The sequence below is a fragment of the Plectropomus leopardus genome, chromosome 16 (genome assembly GCF_026936395.1).
Source record: "Plectropomus leopardus strain MGB_pleo_1.0 chromosome 16, ASM2693639v1, whole genome shotgun sequence".
Lineage (NCBI taxonomy): Eukaryota > Metazoa > Chordata > Actinopteri > Perciformes > Serranidae > Plectropomus > Plectropomus leopardus.
This window is the reverse complement of record NC_142191.1, coordinates 26409692-26426529: the sequence shown is the minus strand read 5'-3', so window position 1 is coordinate 26426529 and position 16838 is coordinate 26409692. Positions and strand designations below refer to the sequence as shown.

General features: G+C 38.8%; 1 protein-coding gene across 6 annotated transcripts in view; it reads right to left on the bottom strand.

Annotated features, from left to right (window-relative positions):
- The window catches only part of myo6a (myosin VIa), a 212743-nt gene that overhangs the window by 81562 nt on the left and 114343 nt on the right, over positions 1–16838 (bottom strand). For all 6 annotated transcript variants that reach the window (XM_088089544.1, XM_088089546.1, XM_042502963.2 and 3 more), the window contains exons 25-27: positions 13068–13218; positions 7396–7604; positions 3376–3454 (exon numbers count right to left, since the gene is read on the bottom strand). In XM_088089544.1, the coding sequence (XP_087945670.1) occupies positions 3376–3454; positions 7396–7604; positions 13068–13218 (439 nt within the window). The remainder of the gene's footprint in view (positions 1–3375; positions 3455–7395; positions 7605–13067; positions 13219–16838) is intronic.

Here is a 16838-nt window from a genome sequence, read left to right as displayed (position 1 = left end):
GATCTGGGCCGGGTCAATGCCCGGGGGGACCACGGGAACCGGCAGCCACGCCAACAGATGGGCTGGGCGAAGAGACGCTGGATGATAAACATAAAAGCCACCAAACCGTAAAACCCCACTATCTCTCTGCTGTGTCACACACGTGCAGACACACACAAAGCAATGTGCTGGCATTTGTAACACAGCGAGACTGATGCATCTGCTGTGGGTTTTATTTCTTAAGGCTTTGTGATATCTGTCACTGAGATTTCTGCCACCACACCAAACCAGGAGAGACTTTCAGAAACTGTGTCCCTGTCACCAGCCAAAATGGAAACAACAATTAGTTAGCGTTAGCTGTGGGCAACAACTTGAGCTCTGCAGTTTTAACTTGGATTCATTGACATTTTGACAAATTGTCAGCATTAAAAGTGTTGTGGAAAATTAATTAATATGAAAGTATTTGAATATAACAATATGAATGTATGATTTATCCATGGTCGTGGAGAGTCCTTTGCTCTCTGCATGCTGGCATGTAAGGAACAGACTTATTACTATCCTTATTACTTTGATACTAAGGAAAACTTAAAAATGTGATTAAGAACTTGCTGGCATTTACTGGAAATGGAAATTGTGAATAATCCCATCATATTAACCCATATCCACTAGTTGTTGTATAAATGTATTTGTGACATTACAGTATTTCTGATGCTTAAGTGGCAACCTCGAGGTGTGACAAATAAAGCCAATACAGAAGCCCAAAACTGCAGTTCCTCTAATGGCCACTTGCTTGTGTGATGGAGGGAGATAAAGTTGCTGCCTGCACAGATGCCTGCTCAGATAAGGGGAGCAAAGTAGAGCTGCACTCGACAGATTCAGGGCTTTGAATGTGTCTTCCTGTAAAGGCAAATCTATGAGGACAAGGAACACAAATGCAGCGATACCACAACAGTTTTTCTGTTTTACTCACATCATCCACAGCTCACAATGACCCACTGGTTTTCTTTTTTAAACTCTGTTTAAAGTGGACGATTATTGTCTGCAAATGTCCAGTGAGTGTTTGAGTTTAATTCCGTCAAAAAGTGACGATAGCCTCTGTGATTCCAGCAAATCTCATTACACTGTGAAATAACTGGAGGGTCACTGATTAAACAAAGTCCTCTTAAACAAACAGAGCTGAACTTTAATCAAACGAACTACAAGAGTGTTTACCCTCAGCTTGAAACTCCTTAACTTATCACACTACTTACTTAATATTAAATATGGACTTAATTTAAATTTTCTCCACATTATAATTCCACTACTGCTACTTCAGTCTGCTCTGTGCATATGACGCATACCTGTTAGCCCTGAGAGGGATCCCTCTTCTTGGCTTTCTTTTTTTATTTCCCCTCATTTAATTATAATTCTTTTTTGTGTAGTTTTATTCTCAGTCGTAACTCAGTTGAATCTTAAAAAACAGATGTGAAACACAGAATTTTGGATTCAGTAAGATGCACACTCTCCAAGAATATTATTATCTCTGTTGTCTGAATAAATGTCCATAAATCCACTTACAAATCAGGGAATAAAGATGTTCGTTATAACTGCAGAACTTGTCAGACAACCATCACGTTTTTTAAGTTTTCTACAGTATCAAAGTATTCCTGTGATATTTGTTGGTACATCCATGCGTACACTGCAGAAAGGAAATGCTAACAGATAATTCAGCACACTTTTAATGGATAGTTTCAGACTTTGAAAACTGCTCCACAGACTTTTAATAATCTATAAGTCTATAAATCTATGGAATTACATGACGCTCCTGTGATTGAAACATTCCTTTTCTTTCACATTTTGACACATTGTCGGCTTTTGCATAATAAATATTTGCAAATTTAATCTGAACAGCCTCTTCCATGATTACTGTCCCTATGCAATGTGATGTGACAGCTCCCTTTGGCTACACACACCTGTTACCAGTGTTTTGGTACGCATGGTGTGTGACCCTTTTCACAGTGCTATCTGGCATTTGAGGTGTGCATACCATGGCATGTTAAATAAAAGTGTAATACCTCAACAAGTTATGGTAAATTTAACTTTGTATACCAAGCGAACACCTGCATTCAGAATTCTTATTTACTGTAATAAATCATATTTACAATAGAAAATAACAGTTTTTTCAGTCATCTCTAGGAATGTTTGTGAAGCTATCACCAAAAATTCCATCTGAAAATGAGAAAAAGAAACTGGAATGCTCTTTATATGCTCTGAAAGACAAAGGCAGCTTATACTATGAACAAACCCGATATACCATCACACAGTTATCTGCTCCTGCGATTGAAACCACTCAAGTTGCACTTACAGTTTGCACCCTTGTCTCTGAAAACATGGATGCTTCACACACACATAAGATCTACCCAGTCAGCACAGGTTCAAGGTGGTTCTTGAGGGTTCTGAAGTTTATGGCCAAAAACATGTTGTATGAGGTCACTGTGACCTTCACCTTTGACCTTCAACCACCATATTTAATCAGTTCATATTTGAGCAAAGTGGACATTTTTGCCAAATTTGAGGAAAGTCCCTCAAGGCAATCTCCGGTTCACCAAGATGCAAGGTCACACTGGCCTTGACCTTTGAACACCAAAATCTCATCAGCTCATTGTTGAGTCCACTTGAGTGTTTGTGCCAAATTTAAAGAGATTACTTCAAGGTGTTAGAGATGTTATGAGATATCATGTTCACTAGAATATGACTAATTATGTCACAATAACCTTGACCACTGACCTATGACCAATAAAATGTAATCAGCTCCTAGTCAATCCAGGTGAATGTTTGTGTCAAATTTAAAGAAATTCCCTCCAATCGTAGTTGAAATATCGTGTTCACAAGAATGTTCAGACAGACGTATGGACAACGTGAAAAACATAATGCCTTCGGCCTAGGCTTTTGCCAGCATGGAGGCATAAAAATATACAATTATTTGAATCCTAGTTACTGTAGTTCAACAATTTAATGTCACAGGATACAGAGAGCTGAAAAGTAATGAATTTAGAAAACAAAATATGTGCTGTAGGTCAGGTTATCCTTAATAAGCAAAGAAGGGAATATGTTTTTACTGTAGTTGTTTTAACGCCACGCAACACCAAGTGTCCTTTTGTCCACTGTAAGATTTATTTTAGGTTGTATCCATTTGAAAAATACAGATGTAAAAATAAGGGTCTGTCTGAAACATACCCTGATAGTAACTGCTGCCACAATGTCAATCTGTTTGGTGACCTGTGTTTGTTTTTTGCACCTTTGTACTAAAAGAAGTCGTGTAAATCCATCCTGCAAACAGCTACTGGGTTAAAAAAACAAAGGCCAACAGAGGGCTCCTGTCTGCAGGACGCCTGCAGCGACAGACCCAACACCCACCTGAATTCTCCTCTCCTCTTCCTCCCTCCTCTTTCTCTCCTCCTCTTCCTGTTTCCTCTTCAACTCCATCTCTGCTTTCCTGATGGAGGAAAAAGAGAGAGAAATGGAGGAAAGATGTGAGCAGAGAGATAAAGAGACAGAGATAAAGGAAACATGACAAATGAGACCAAGAGAAAGAAAGAAAGAGACATTGATTAAGAAGAAGAGAGGAGAGAACAGATGGGGAGTGAGACAAAGGAAAAAGAAATGGAGACGTATTAAGTAGCAGTGAAGGAGAATGGATTTAAAAAGACAGGAGGCAGAAAGACAGAGAAGGAGGGACAGAGAGCAAGTGAGAGGAATAAAGTTAGATTAGCAAAGTTAAAGGTATACTGTGCAGAATTTTGGCAGTGTGTTTATCTGTAGAGACTTTTCCCCCTGCCTGCATTTTCTTAGTTTCTTTTTAATTTGGCAAACGTGTTAACTCAGTGTTTCTCCTTTAGGAGAATTTATTCGGGAATTTCATGCAAAAAAATCGACAATCAACTTTCAGGTTTTTTTTTTCCTCTCTCATATATGCTTATATGTCCCTATGTATCATCCTGTGTCCCCTCTCCAAATTCAGGCACGTGAACGCAGCAGCAGTTTGTGACCTGCAGGGTGGAAAGTATATTTGTCGTACTATTCAGAGCTGATCAGCTGATATTTCTTTACAACAGCATTTATTTGTAGTTTGAATCACATATTAAGTGAAACTGAAAAGTTAATCATGGAATATGAAAGTTTAAAACTAAGTCTTATTAAAACTTTTGGTATTTTTGCTTTAAAAGTGACAAACAATTAATCAGTCATCAAAACATAATTGTAGATTCATTCAAATTTTTATCGTCCAACAAGTCCAACAAATCCATCCAAGTCCAACTAAACAATACAAAAAAGAACTATTCGCTCTGTGTCTGTTCCTGTTGCTCTTAAATTGTATTTTTTTCACTCTGCCTTTTTATTTCTGTTGTGCGTTTGCATGAAAACTATCTGAGCACTAACACTGACATTTCCTCCTCACTCCTGACTGCTTGCCCTCTCTGGTCATGCAGGAATTGAAGGTTATTGTGCAGCTTCACAAACTGCAGCCTGCTCTGAATAGAGACATCAGCTGAAATGCCTAAAATAAAAGAAACACTCTTTAGTCACGGAGGAATTCAAAGCAGCCTGAGTGATGTCTGTTGGAAGACATCTCCCCATGACAAGACGTGCTTTGACACGTCCTTACAGATAATGTTTAGACCGTGTTTGGATATATGATGAATAAAACAAGGTACTGCATCAGGGTCAGTGACTTTATCTTCAAATGCAGCTCAGACTGCCAACAATGACCTTCAGTCTGTGACCTTCAGGTGAGTCTCGGGAGTTCATCGCTTGCCAGAGGAGGAAACTAAAGGGGAAGGCAAAATGGGCCATAAAATTTAGGCTGTCATCTCTAATGTCTTACATTAGCGGGTAGTGGTTTGTGACGAACACAATGGTCCCCATCAGTCCTCCTGAAAGACTTTCCAGATAGCGGGGAGGATTGAGGGGGGTCACGCTGAGTGAAGAATACGCCCAACACGATTTGGGCAGGAAAGGAAATGTTCAGTGTAACTGTGTGCAGAGCGTGATGGATTCAAACCCTCGCCGGCCACTTTCATGATGTCATTTTGGAAATAGAGGGGGACCTGTCAAGGATAGCTGGTTACCTAAGAGCGGGCTAGTACACCAAACAAAGATGGAATACAGAAATTGAAGCAGACAGTTTTTTTCTTTCGGTCTTACATGGTTTCTCCTTATTGATGCACAAACAGAAAATGGATGTGGAGGCTGTTTGAGTTTTACTCTTAAAGTGCACTTGACTCAGCAGCATTTTGATTTCCATTTAAAATTGCCGAAATGCTCCACTAATCGCTGTTTTCTATGTTAAAGTCCAAATTAAACAGCATTTTTCAGAGTATTTAGCTCCAGTATTAAGACGTATTTCCAGGTAAAACAGGATAGGCTGACTGAATATATCAGGGTTTCCTACACATTGATTAATTTGTGGCGGTACACCACAATAACAGCATCTACCGCCAAGTATTGATTTTATATTTTTTGGAGCTGTGCTGTTCATCGGGAGTGCTATTATTCCCAGGCCACAGTGCCTGCCTGTTGTTTTTTTATTTTGGTGCCAATGTTAGAGTTGCATGAGCAGCGCTGCTTAGGTGCGGTTCGGCTGCTGCTCAACTGCGGCACATCTAAAGAAACAGAGCCTCACCTATTTTTCCCACGCAACACAGGATTTTCAGCAAAACTAAGCAGCAAACATAGAGTTTATATGGTCATACTGACTTTATACTTCCATTCACTGCAGTTTCAATGTTTAAAAGACATGAAGAAACACATTTGCATCTGTTTTACTCAACCTTTCCTGTCTGTTTTCAAAATAAAAGCCCTCTGACAAAGTTTCTGTTGACAGACTCCCTTCTTTTGTTAACACAAAGCTTTTTATTGTCAAACATTTGCAAGACCGTGTTGTTGGCAATGCAGTGGCTTGCAGGGCTCCATAAATAAGTGGAGTATGTGATTTCTATTGTGGAAATACAGAAGTTACAGCAGCGGGCAGCTGTGCAGCAGTGTCAAGAGTGTGAGCCACAGCAGTCCAGCAAGATGGATTGCCACCATGCTCTGCCCACACGTGGTGTGGCCCAGGCATTTAATATACCTTTATACTGTTTGGTTCTTTATTGCACCACACACTCTGAGCGCAGAGGGTAGTCTTGGGTACAGACAGAGTGGCAGAACATCAGGTGCTAAAGGTTTGCATTCACTCGCCTCTGCAGCAGCTGCTCCTCTCAAACATCAATCTGATCAGCTCTGATCAGCTCTGATCAGACCGACTAATCACTCATAAACTCCGCAACTCAGACTCCACAAACTCCTGCTGAGGAAAAAAGAACTCATGGTAGGTTCTGCTTTCTATGTTCACGGACCAAAACATAAGAGAGGGGACACAGAATGATACAAAGGGTCAGACAAAACAATAATAAGTTTGTTGACCCTAATTAGTTTTGGCTAACTGTACACAATAAACTGACAATTGAAAGTATGTCAGATATAAAAGATTTTAGGTTTAAAGAGAGCTACTTGCGTGTATAGAGGTTTGTTTGATTGATTGATTACTCTTCTCATAATTTCTGAAATAAAGCTCTAATTTTATGGCTCCAGTAACAAACCAAGATTGCAGCATGTAGATAACCCCAAATTCCAAAAGTCAGTGGGGCGACATCGCACACATTACATCCAAATTTACTACAGAGTACAATATTGTCCTATGTCCTAAATCTGTGCCTAAATCCTTATGTGTGTTGGTAGATAAAATCAGAACACTAAAAACATGTGAGGGAGTGTAAACTGCCAAGAGATGACTTCGTTGTCAGTAAAGATTTGGGCCGTCTGATTCCCCATCAGACTGTAAACTAACTCCAGAAAATGCTGAATTAAATCAATTAAGACACAAGTCTTTGACATAGCTGTACCAACATTACATAATTCAAACATGACTTGATTTCTTTACATGTATTTTTTTCACAGAAATTGTTTGTTAAAGCTAAAACTTTTGCTCATCACTCTGAAGCCTCGGTCATCTTGCTATTGCTGTCCTGTAAAGATGGACAGTGGGGAACTGAAGCTTATTGTTCTGCTGTACTGTATGTAAATCACCCTGGACAAGAGCACCAGCTCTAAGATCTAAAAAGCAACAACCCAGCCTGATAACACTTTATAGCCCATATAAAAATAAATCCTTTTGGAGCAGCAGTCTCATTATGTAAATCCCTAAACTGAGTGGACAGTGAGTGTATCTGTCCACTGCAGCATTTTTCACTGAGAAGTGGCTTTTGCCGGGTCGAAACACGCCAACTTTGACAAGTGCCTCTTATTTTTTTTGGCTACGTATGTGATTGCAAAACAAAAGTGTTTCATCCGAGCCTCAGTTTAAAAGTACTCAAACCTGAACCCCCTCCCACTTACAGTCGCCTGTCCTCCTCCTCCTGCTTGCGGCGCAGCTCCTCCTCCTCCCTCCTCTTCCTCTCCCTCTCCATTTCCTCCTGGATGCGTCGCAGCCGCTCCCGCTCCTCCTCCTCCTTCTTCTTGTTCTGCATATCGGTCAGCAGCTTCTCTGAGCGGGTCACCAGGGCCTGATACTCGTGGTCGATGTCAATGCGAGACATGATGGTACTCTGACAGACACAAAATCAGAGTCGATTTAAAATGATGTTTCTCAACAACAGTTTATTTGAATGGTTACAGATAAAAATAATAACAACAAATCTGTTTATAAAGCTCCTTTAAAAACAGTGCTTTGACAAACAAAGAAAAAGCAAAACTGGGATATATAGAAGGCAAAAAAACAAAAGAAAGCCCAACAGTCCTAGTGAACACGCAAGACGAAACTAGCGTTGGAGTTATGATAAAATTAAAACAAGAGGACAAGTAATGCAAGATGCAGGATCCAAAGTGTCAATATAAAATAATATATAATCAAGAAGACCCAACCCACCAAAAGTCATAAAACATTTTTTTTTAAATGGAATAAAAGACAACATCGCATTAGAAGCAGATCTAATTTTATAAGCCTATAAACTTATTTATAGGCTTATATTAGAGACTACCTTTACTTCTACGTTTTGAAACTGGATATAAACTCAAAACTTCCTCCATGTGTACCGATTGTTTTAATAAATTCTGTATGATGTCCATTTCCACTAAAATCAGTACAGCAAGGATTAAGTCAGGTGTTCCCCTCATAGATGTTTTTTTTTTCACAACACCTTTACATTAGAATTTACAGCATTCCTAAAAAGGACCCAAGACCCAGGTTTTTTATATAAAACACAACATACTCATCAGATTCACTCCGGTTAATTTTCTGCCATTCTGCCGAGCTTGCAGGTTAAATTTTATAGATAGTTAGATTTAGTCTTTTATGTCTCTTTTTGTTAGATCAGAGAAGGTCCTTCTGCTGACTACTTAATGTTACTTGTAGGCTATTTTTCATTAAAATAAAAAGACAGAGGGCCTTGAGAATAAATGTGAATATTTGATCAACTTTATTTCTGCTGGTATTGCATTTGGCAGATGGAGATGGCAGAGTCAATCAGCATCACTGTGACACATTTAAGATAGTCTCCATCTCTTTCTCTTATTTGAAATCAGTCTCATTTCTTTTCATATTTTTATTTTATTTCACCATTCAGTGGTTTATGGGCAATTCATACCACTGTTTTATCTCATAGTTAGGAACGTACATTCACCATAGCAACCACCTAGCAACCTGACATGACATGTTCCCTTTCCACGATGAGGCCTTAAGTGTATGGAGCAAAGCCAGATCAAACAGTCTATAAAGTTATCACTATTATCAAGATTTTTGATAAATCATTGTTTAGGCCACAATTCAAACTCTCTTTCCTTTCAAAAGTGAATATTTGCAGATTTTCTTAGTTTTCTATGACAAAAAAAATAGAATATCTTTGGATTCTGGAAATTTGCTCTGCAAAACTAGGAATTCGAAGACATCTCCTTCAACTTTTAATTCATCAAATGATTGATTAATCCAGAAAATAATCAGCAGATTGATGCAAAATGAAAACTAGAGTTGCTGCCTTGCAGTTTAGTGCTGTTGCAAACCAGCCAAGCTGCAGTCACAGTTTGCATCCACATCTGTCCAGACCCATATGTAACTATGACTGCAGACAATGTTTCAGACAATGTTTCAAATATGGATGTTGCTGCACAGAAGCTGCAAATTATATAACATGGATGCATCTCACAATCACCAGTCCAAGATGAACACCAGAGATTAGTTTCACCAATTCAGTGTCTGACCAAATGTCTCCCTTTTGTTCCCGAGTTTGGAAATAAAATGTCATAACTTTATCACTTTCATCTACTAGATATAATGCAAGAAATTTTGTCATAATCACTATATGAATTATTGAGTTATGGCCAACTAAATATACCGGCACGCAGTATGGCTCTGTGCACCAGTCAAGTTGCAGTTACAGTTTACATCCCTGTCTGCGAAAACACGGATGCTTCACGCACAACTCCCCCCGGCAGCACAGAAGGTCTATACTATCACAATTTCAATGTGGCCATCCAAGGTTATGAGTTATGGCCAAGAATGTGTTTAATGATGTCACCCTGACCTTGACCTTGACCTTCAACCATCAGATCAACCTTCCTTAAAAGGTCATGGTGACCTTGACCTTTTAACAACAAACTCATCCTTGAGTCTACTCGAAAGTTTGTGCCAAATGTCAAAAAATCCCTCTTATGTTTCCTTGAGATATTGCGTTATCAAGAATGAGACAGACGAGATCACAGGGGCCTCGTCCTTTAAACACCAAATACAATCAGCTCATCAAGTCCAAGTAAATGTTATATTCGTGCTCAAAAAATAAGACAGATAGACAAATTGACCGAAAACCTGAAAAAAATATGCCTCTGGCCCAGAAGCATAAAAAACATTTGTGAAGTCACAGTGACCTTTGACCACCAAATTTGGATTAGTTTATTGTTGCGTCCAAGTGGACGTTTGTGCAAAATCTAAATAAATCAATCAAGGGGTTGTTGATATATTGTGTTTACAAGGTCACAGCGACCCTGAACTTTGACCACCAAAATGTAATCAGCGAGACGTCTGTGCCAAATTTTAAAATATTCTCTGGAGGCATTCTTGAGATAGCGTGTTCAGGAGAATGGGACGAAAGGACAACCCAAAAACATAATGCCCCCCGCCATGGCTACTGCTGGCGTGGAGGCATAAAAACCTTTAGTTTTAGCCCTGATGTAAACACATGATTTAGTTTACTTTTGTCCTGGGGCTGTTTTTCAAGACCTCAAACCCATCCAACATCCTTTGACCTCACTAATGTTGTCCAGGGTTTCCTGATGTGTTTTACAGTCAATGCAGCCACCTATTACATTTATATGATTGCTGCGTTTATATGAAATGTAATATTAGGCTCATTAAGCTCAAGGGGAAAATCAGCAGTAGCTCCAAATCACATAGCAACATAGTACTTAAATAGGGAGGCCATTGTTAAACTATCATCAAATAACTACAATGATAACTAAAGGAGAAGCACCTTGATCTGTCTGATTCATCCATCACATTGTGTGTTCAGTTGAATGAAAACCAGCCCAAGTTTTTACAAGCTGGTAAAAGTGCTAATCAATTCTCTATGGGAAAACAATAAATCCAGCTAGTTCCCCAAAATCAGTAGAGAGCCTTCCCTGAGGAGTGGAGGCTGTTTTAGCAGCAGATTAATGTCAGGGTTCCCACACATTTTCATGGTCAAACTTTCATAACTTTTCCTTGACTTAAAACGAAATCAAAGTGGCCACAGTGGCCCTCTGAGTGACAGCTGAATGCCCTAGGCTGCCAAAATCAGTTTTAAAAAATCACATTTAAACATGTGGTACAATGTGAGAGTTAAGTGGGACATAGCTGTGGAAACTTTGGGATTCATGACCCCACAAATGAAATCACAATGTCAAAAACTTTTGCTTGACCCACTTGCCCGGCATTATTCAAATATATCGGAGTCAAGCTCTATTCAAACATGATACCAGCTAGCTTGCAAACATTGAGAGCGGGATGGGAAGTGGGGAGAAAGTGAAGAAACATACATGATGGTTAAAAAACAAAATCAACAAAAAAAACATAAATGCATTCATTTTAATAGTTCAACAAAGCTTTAATAGTTCAACAGCTACAGGGGGGGAAAAATGTTATGTTACATTATGTGAGAGGTTCTCGATGGAAGATTACTATAACCATTACTCACAACAAAATTCTAAACTTCCACAAAATTTTCAAGGATTTTACTAATTCCATGACTTTTCTAGGCCTGAAAAACTTTATGATGGAATTCCATGACTTACAGGTACCCTGTAATGGTTATGGTTTTCAGGGTTCCCATACAATTTCATGGACACAATTCCAAAACGTTTCCAGACATTTTCAAGGATCACTAATAAAAATATGTTTTCTTGTCCTACTTGCAAGGTGTTTTCAAGATAAATCAGATTCAAACTCCATTTTAAAACAATTCCAGCTAGCTGACATACTGTACATGAAGGAAGGGACAGAAAAGGAGGACAAAATAAAGAAACCTACGTGGAAAAACACCACACATCAACTCATATTTTAGCTAAACTCTTAACAACTGCAGAAAATAAATTTGCTGTTTTGGTACATTACCTCAAAGGTTATCCACAGTAAACTACTGTAACAATCAATCCCATTACACACAACATAATACTGACTCCAAGACTTTTTCCAGGTTTTCCATGACCATAAGAGCCCTGTACTGTTTGTGGTGTAAAAATGAGGTGTTCAGTTATCACATATAACTGCAGTGTTCACATGTCCCTACACCTCTGGCAAAGTATCGTCTCACATTCGAGCAGAAATCACACAGCAACCACCTAGAAACCATTACAATTTAGCAAACCCACAGCAAAAACACTGAAGCATGTTTTTTTCTGAGGATGTAAGCAGCAGTTTATTTCATGCACATATTCATTTAAAGTAAAGCTGTCTGCCTCCTAAATCGCTGCCTAAAATACAAACATCTCTAAGGATGTTCTTCACTGTGATTATGGGGATGTCACAGCTGCAGACAGACACTGAAGCACCAGACGAAAACATCTCTACTGCAGCTCTAAAAAAAAAAATCCCTTTGAGAGCATCAAGAATCTCACAGGTCACTGTCACTGTATGTTCAGGTGTCATCCGAGTTGATGGGGCGGCGGTGTAAACCTGAGGAGGTAGACGTGTTGCTGTCTCATGGCAGATGAATATTCATACGCGTCTGCTGTCACTGCAACCCTTTTTCTCTGCAACTGCCACTTGCTCTACAACAAAGCTGCAGGGACAGGACATGACAGCAGCATCTCACTGCCGAGTCCCTCGACCAGAGTTTGTCCTTCTGATCCCGACATTTACCGCGGTGAGCACCTGTCACACTAACACCTCAGTGACTCCTCTCGGGTTAGAAAAGCAGGGAGGTAGATAAAGAAGACAGTGATGCTTAATTATGAAAATCAAACTACTGTAGGACATTAAAGATTCATGACATTCATAGGCAAGATTATCTAAAAGGAAGGCAGCCTTAGAGCCAGAGAAAGCACACAATTTAATTCAGTTCAGCAGCAAATACTGTTATGATAATGAGGAGTCAAGAGTCTCAATCCATCAGTTTGGGTAGGTATCTCAGAATTATACCCATGTAATCCATCCATCTCTTTGTCTAGCTACATGAAAAGCTATATGTACATCACAACTTGGAGAAAATCATTCAAAAAATTATTTACAAAAAACTAGGGATCAAATCAGTATTTATTTTGTCAAGCAGGGTCTTTAGGCTTCACCCGTCTGTTCAATTGCACCAGAATGTGGTTAAATTTCATGCTGTCCATCATTCACTGAGAGTAGGTGGCACTTTTGTCAAAACGGTGGAAATCCTATTTTGGAAACAAAACTCTTTGCATGTATGTGTCTGTCAGAGCAGACAGCACAACAAAAAGCTGAAAGAATTTAGACTTTATTTATAATTCATAGTTAAAAATGGAGCTGTAATAGCACACAGGCAGCTAGATGAGCTTCGTTTCAAACTGTTTATCTCACCCACCTTAATTTTAACCATCAGGGAGTCGATGGCGGCCTCCAGATCCTGGATCTGCTTGCTCATCTCCTGCTTGCCCTCCTTCAGCCCGGCCACCACTTCATTGAAGCGGCCCATCCTCTTCTTCAGGTTACGCACCTTGACTAACCCGTCGATGCTAGAACACATACGCAAAGTAAAAGTTAGTAAATACAGCATAAATGTTTTTTTTCTGTTTTATATTAAATTTGTTTTATGTTCTGTAAAATCGAGGTAATGTATTTTCAGAAGTAAGGCAGCGGAGGCCAAGAGCTTTAGTCTCTAGTAAGGGTCAAGATACAACTAGATCTACCATCGTCCAGTTGAATAAGTAGAGTTTACATCCATGTCTGTGAAAACATGTATGCCTCACACATATCTTCCCCCCGGCAGCACAGAAGATCAATACCATCAGCAAGATGGGCACCCAATGTTCTTGAGTTATGGCCAAAAACATGTTTTATGAGGTCACCATGACTTTGACCTTTGACCTGCAACCACCAGATTCTAATCAGTTCATTCTTGAGGCCTCGTGGACATTTGTGCCAAATTTGAGGAAACATTCTTAAGGCCATCTATAGACATTAAGTTCATAAAAATGAAGCGAAAGCAAGGTCACTGTTACCTTGACCTTTGACAATCAAAATCTTTTCAGCTCATCCTCGAGTCCACTCAAATTTTTTTGCCAAATTACAAGGAGTTTTCACAAGGTGTTCTTGAGATATAACGTTCACAAGAATGAGACCGACAAGGTCACAGGGCCCTTGATCTTTGACCACCAACATCTTATCAGCTTACCATTGAGTCCAAGTCCCTCAAGGTGTTCTTGGGATATTGCATTTACAAGAAAGTGCCGGATAGACGGACGGACAACCCAAAACATATTTGAAAAAAATATTGATTTATTTTCACCAAACCAGAGCTGGTGATTGTTAGAACACTGAATTAACTGACTAGATGACTAATGGAACTAACTGAGATGGTTTTGGTGTGTTTTGTTTCTATGACGTTTAAATAAAGTGTGTTTTGTGATGAGTTCACAAGGCAGTAAAGCTAATGCTAGTCCTACGCTAGCGAAAGAGAGACACTTAGACTTGTGCATGATTTTATTTTTCTGTTAACTAAGGAAAATAGTTAGTTACACTTTACATCCCCACTGGCGTATGTTGTCACCATGGCAATAACAACAACTAACAATTTATTATGTACAAGTCAAATGACTCGACAATCACAGCAAAAAGTGCAATGTCCTTTTCTATTCATTCTATTTCTGTGTGTGTAAATCAAAGCATTACCTTTGTTAACAACACTAATAATGTTGCTGAATTTATAATATAGTAGTTTATAGTTATATAGTTTATCCAAAATTCTTCCAAAATCAAAAAGGTTATACATTTTTGATGTAGCAGGTACAATAAAAAAAAATTTAAAGCATAACTGCTATGTTTGAGCTGCCATTAATGTGTCAGAATTTTAGGCTTGGTGAGTGGATTTTTACAGCTTGCAGGATTTTTTTTTATCAAAGGACCACATATTTTCTAACTCAGTTGTTAATCTTTGCACTGATGATTCAACCAGCAGATTTCATATCCATCCAAGCTGCAGAAATGGTTCAACTATGAGTCATGCAACACTGTCTGTGGCGCAGGCTTTCTGTTATAAACTTTTAGTCTCTCAGTCCAAATCAAGATAACCCGGATGACATCATCACGATCTATCCTAGTATAAGCTATTCTTTACAACTTCATAAAGCTCGCCCAAGAGAATAGATGACTCCATCTTTAAAGATTTTTCACAGGGTGCGTGCTACTAAACTGACCTTGATGAATAAAATAATGGCAGTGTGCCCCTTTAATCTGAGTATAAAAAGGTGTTGAGCAGCCAGGACATTTCAGGGAAGGAACATTATTGTAAATTCTAGTCAAGATCTCGAAGTTTCCAAAGAGACGGACACGTCAGGCTGAATTCTGGAGAAATGTGCATAAATGATGACCCATCCAGAACTTTTTTATTTGATGTGACAGCGCAGCTATAAAATAATTAGACTGCGTCAAATCAGATTTGAATGTCACTCACGAAGAGCATACTGTAGATTCCGTAAAGGGTTGAAACAAACACATTCAATCATTTATCTAAAAGTTACTGAAGTGTAAATTTGAATTTTGAACATGAAGAACACTGGGTATCTAGCCCAACTGAAAAGTTATTTCAGCTCAATGTCAGATACCAGTCGCTCTGCCAGGCTGTAAAGCTTCGTCTGCTCTCCCTGTTCTGTTGCAGAGATCACCTATTACATGTACAATAATCTCAGTCATGATTGTGATAAATGATTTGCTGTAATTAGATCTGATAATGAAAGTGTGTTTAAAGTTCCTGCTCTGGTGCACCAAATCAAGTGCTTTCAATTCACCAAACCCTAAATTACCTACATTTATTTCAGTCCCACTGTGATTTCAACACACAGGCAGCCTGCATGTGAAATGTGGAACAGCTATATCTTAAATAAGAACAGAGTCAATTTTATTTGGTTGAAAGCTATGGTGAAATGATCAAAACTGACTCCATTGTTTGTCATTTACATTCAGTTTTAAAGAAGATGAACTGATTTCACCATCTCTGCCTGGGAGGGGTCCTGCTTGTGGTCCTGTTTGTCAGTTAATGATCAGAATATGTCAATATATATTTAAATACAATAACATACTCGGAGCGATTTTTTTTTCAGTCCAAGTTGTTGAAGGTCAGACTATTTTGTGCCCACCAAAAGATGTTATTTCAAGGGGGCTCTCAAGGGATCCCTGTAAGAGGAAGAGAAACATGACTGACAGAGGCAACTGAAAATGATGTTACTTTTTGGTAGTTTCTAGGCATTTCACTTCTATGGTAACCCGATAGTCAATGGAGCAGCAGACAACGCATCGGTCCTTGAAATTCAAAATTAAAGAGTCACTCAATTGATTCTAACAATGTGTTGACCTCCAGTTGTCATGGTTTAAAAAGCCGTGGTCAGAAGTAATGCAAAGATGACCTCTATTTGTTTCTGCTTGTGAGCTTCACGAAGGACATTCTTTAATCTTGTAGGACTTGTTGCCAATGTCCATGCAGCTTCCACATAAGCAATCCCTGAATCCATCAGTTATCAGTCTGACAATGATGAAGCTTCTGGTAGCAACAGACAATGTTTCGGGCACTCCAGTATAGCCAGCAAATATCCAGGCCGAGACTTCCTCTTAGTAACTCGAGACAGATCCAGACAACATTTCAGCTAACCTCTATGAACACATATCTGCATATGATCAAGATAAATTATCTGCATCATTGTCAGACATTAGCCAGTGGGCTGTAAGATTGCATTTCAGCTAATGGGATCTGCCTCTTTTGCTTTCCACATAGACTGTTTACGTGCAGGCAAACAAAACCCACTCAAAGATGATTGGTCAATACTACTCAGACTAGAAACAGAAACTAGAATGCTTCTGATACTGTTACAAGTACTGTTACATGTTACAACATTCATGTGCAGCTATCTGTTTGTACACGTTAGAATGTATTGTAGGTGAGGTTTTGCCAGAATCCCTACATGTATTATAGTTCTATTGTTACTTTATCATTTATTTATGTAATCTTTATTTATGATTTTTTTTTATTTTTTTTTTTATGCTGGCTCCCAACTCTGTTTACCTTAAAAATAAGGTACAAAAGAAATACGATGAGGGTGCAAGACAAAAATATATATGTTTTCTTTTTAAATCTTTTGATGTC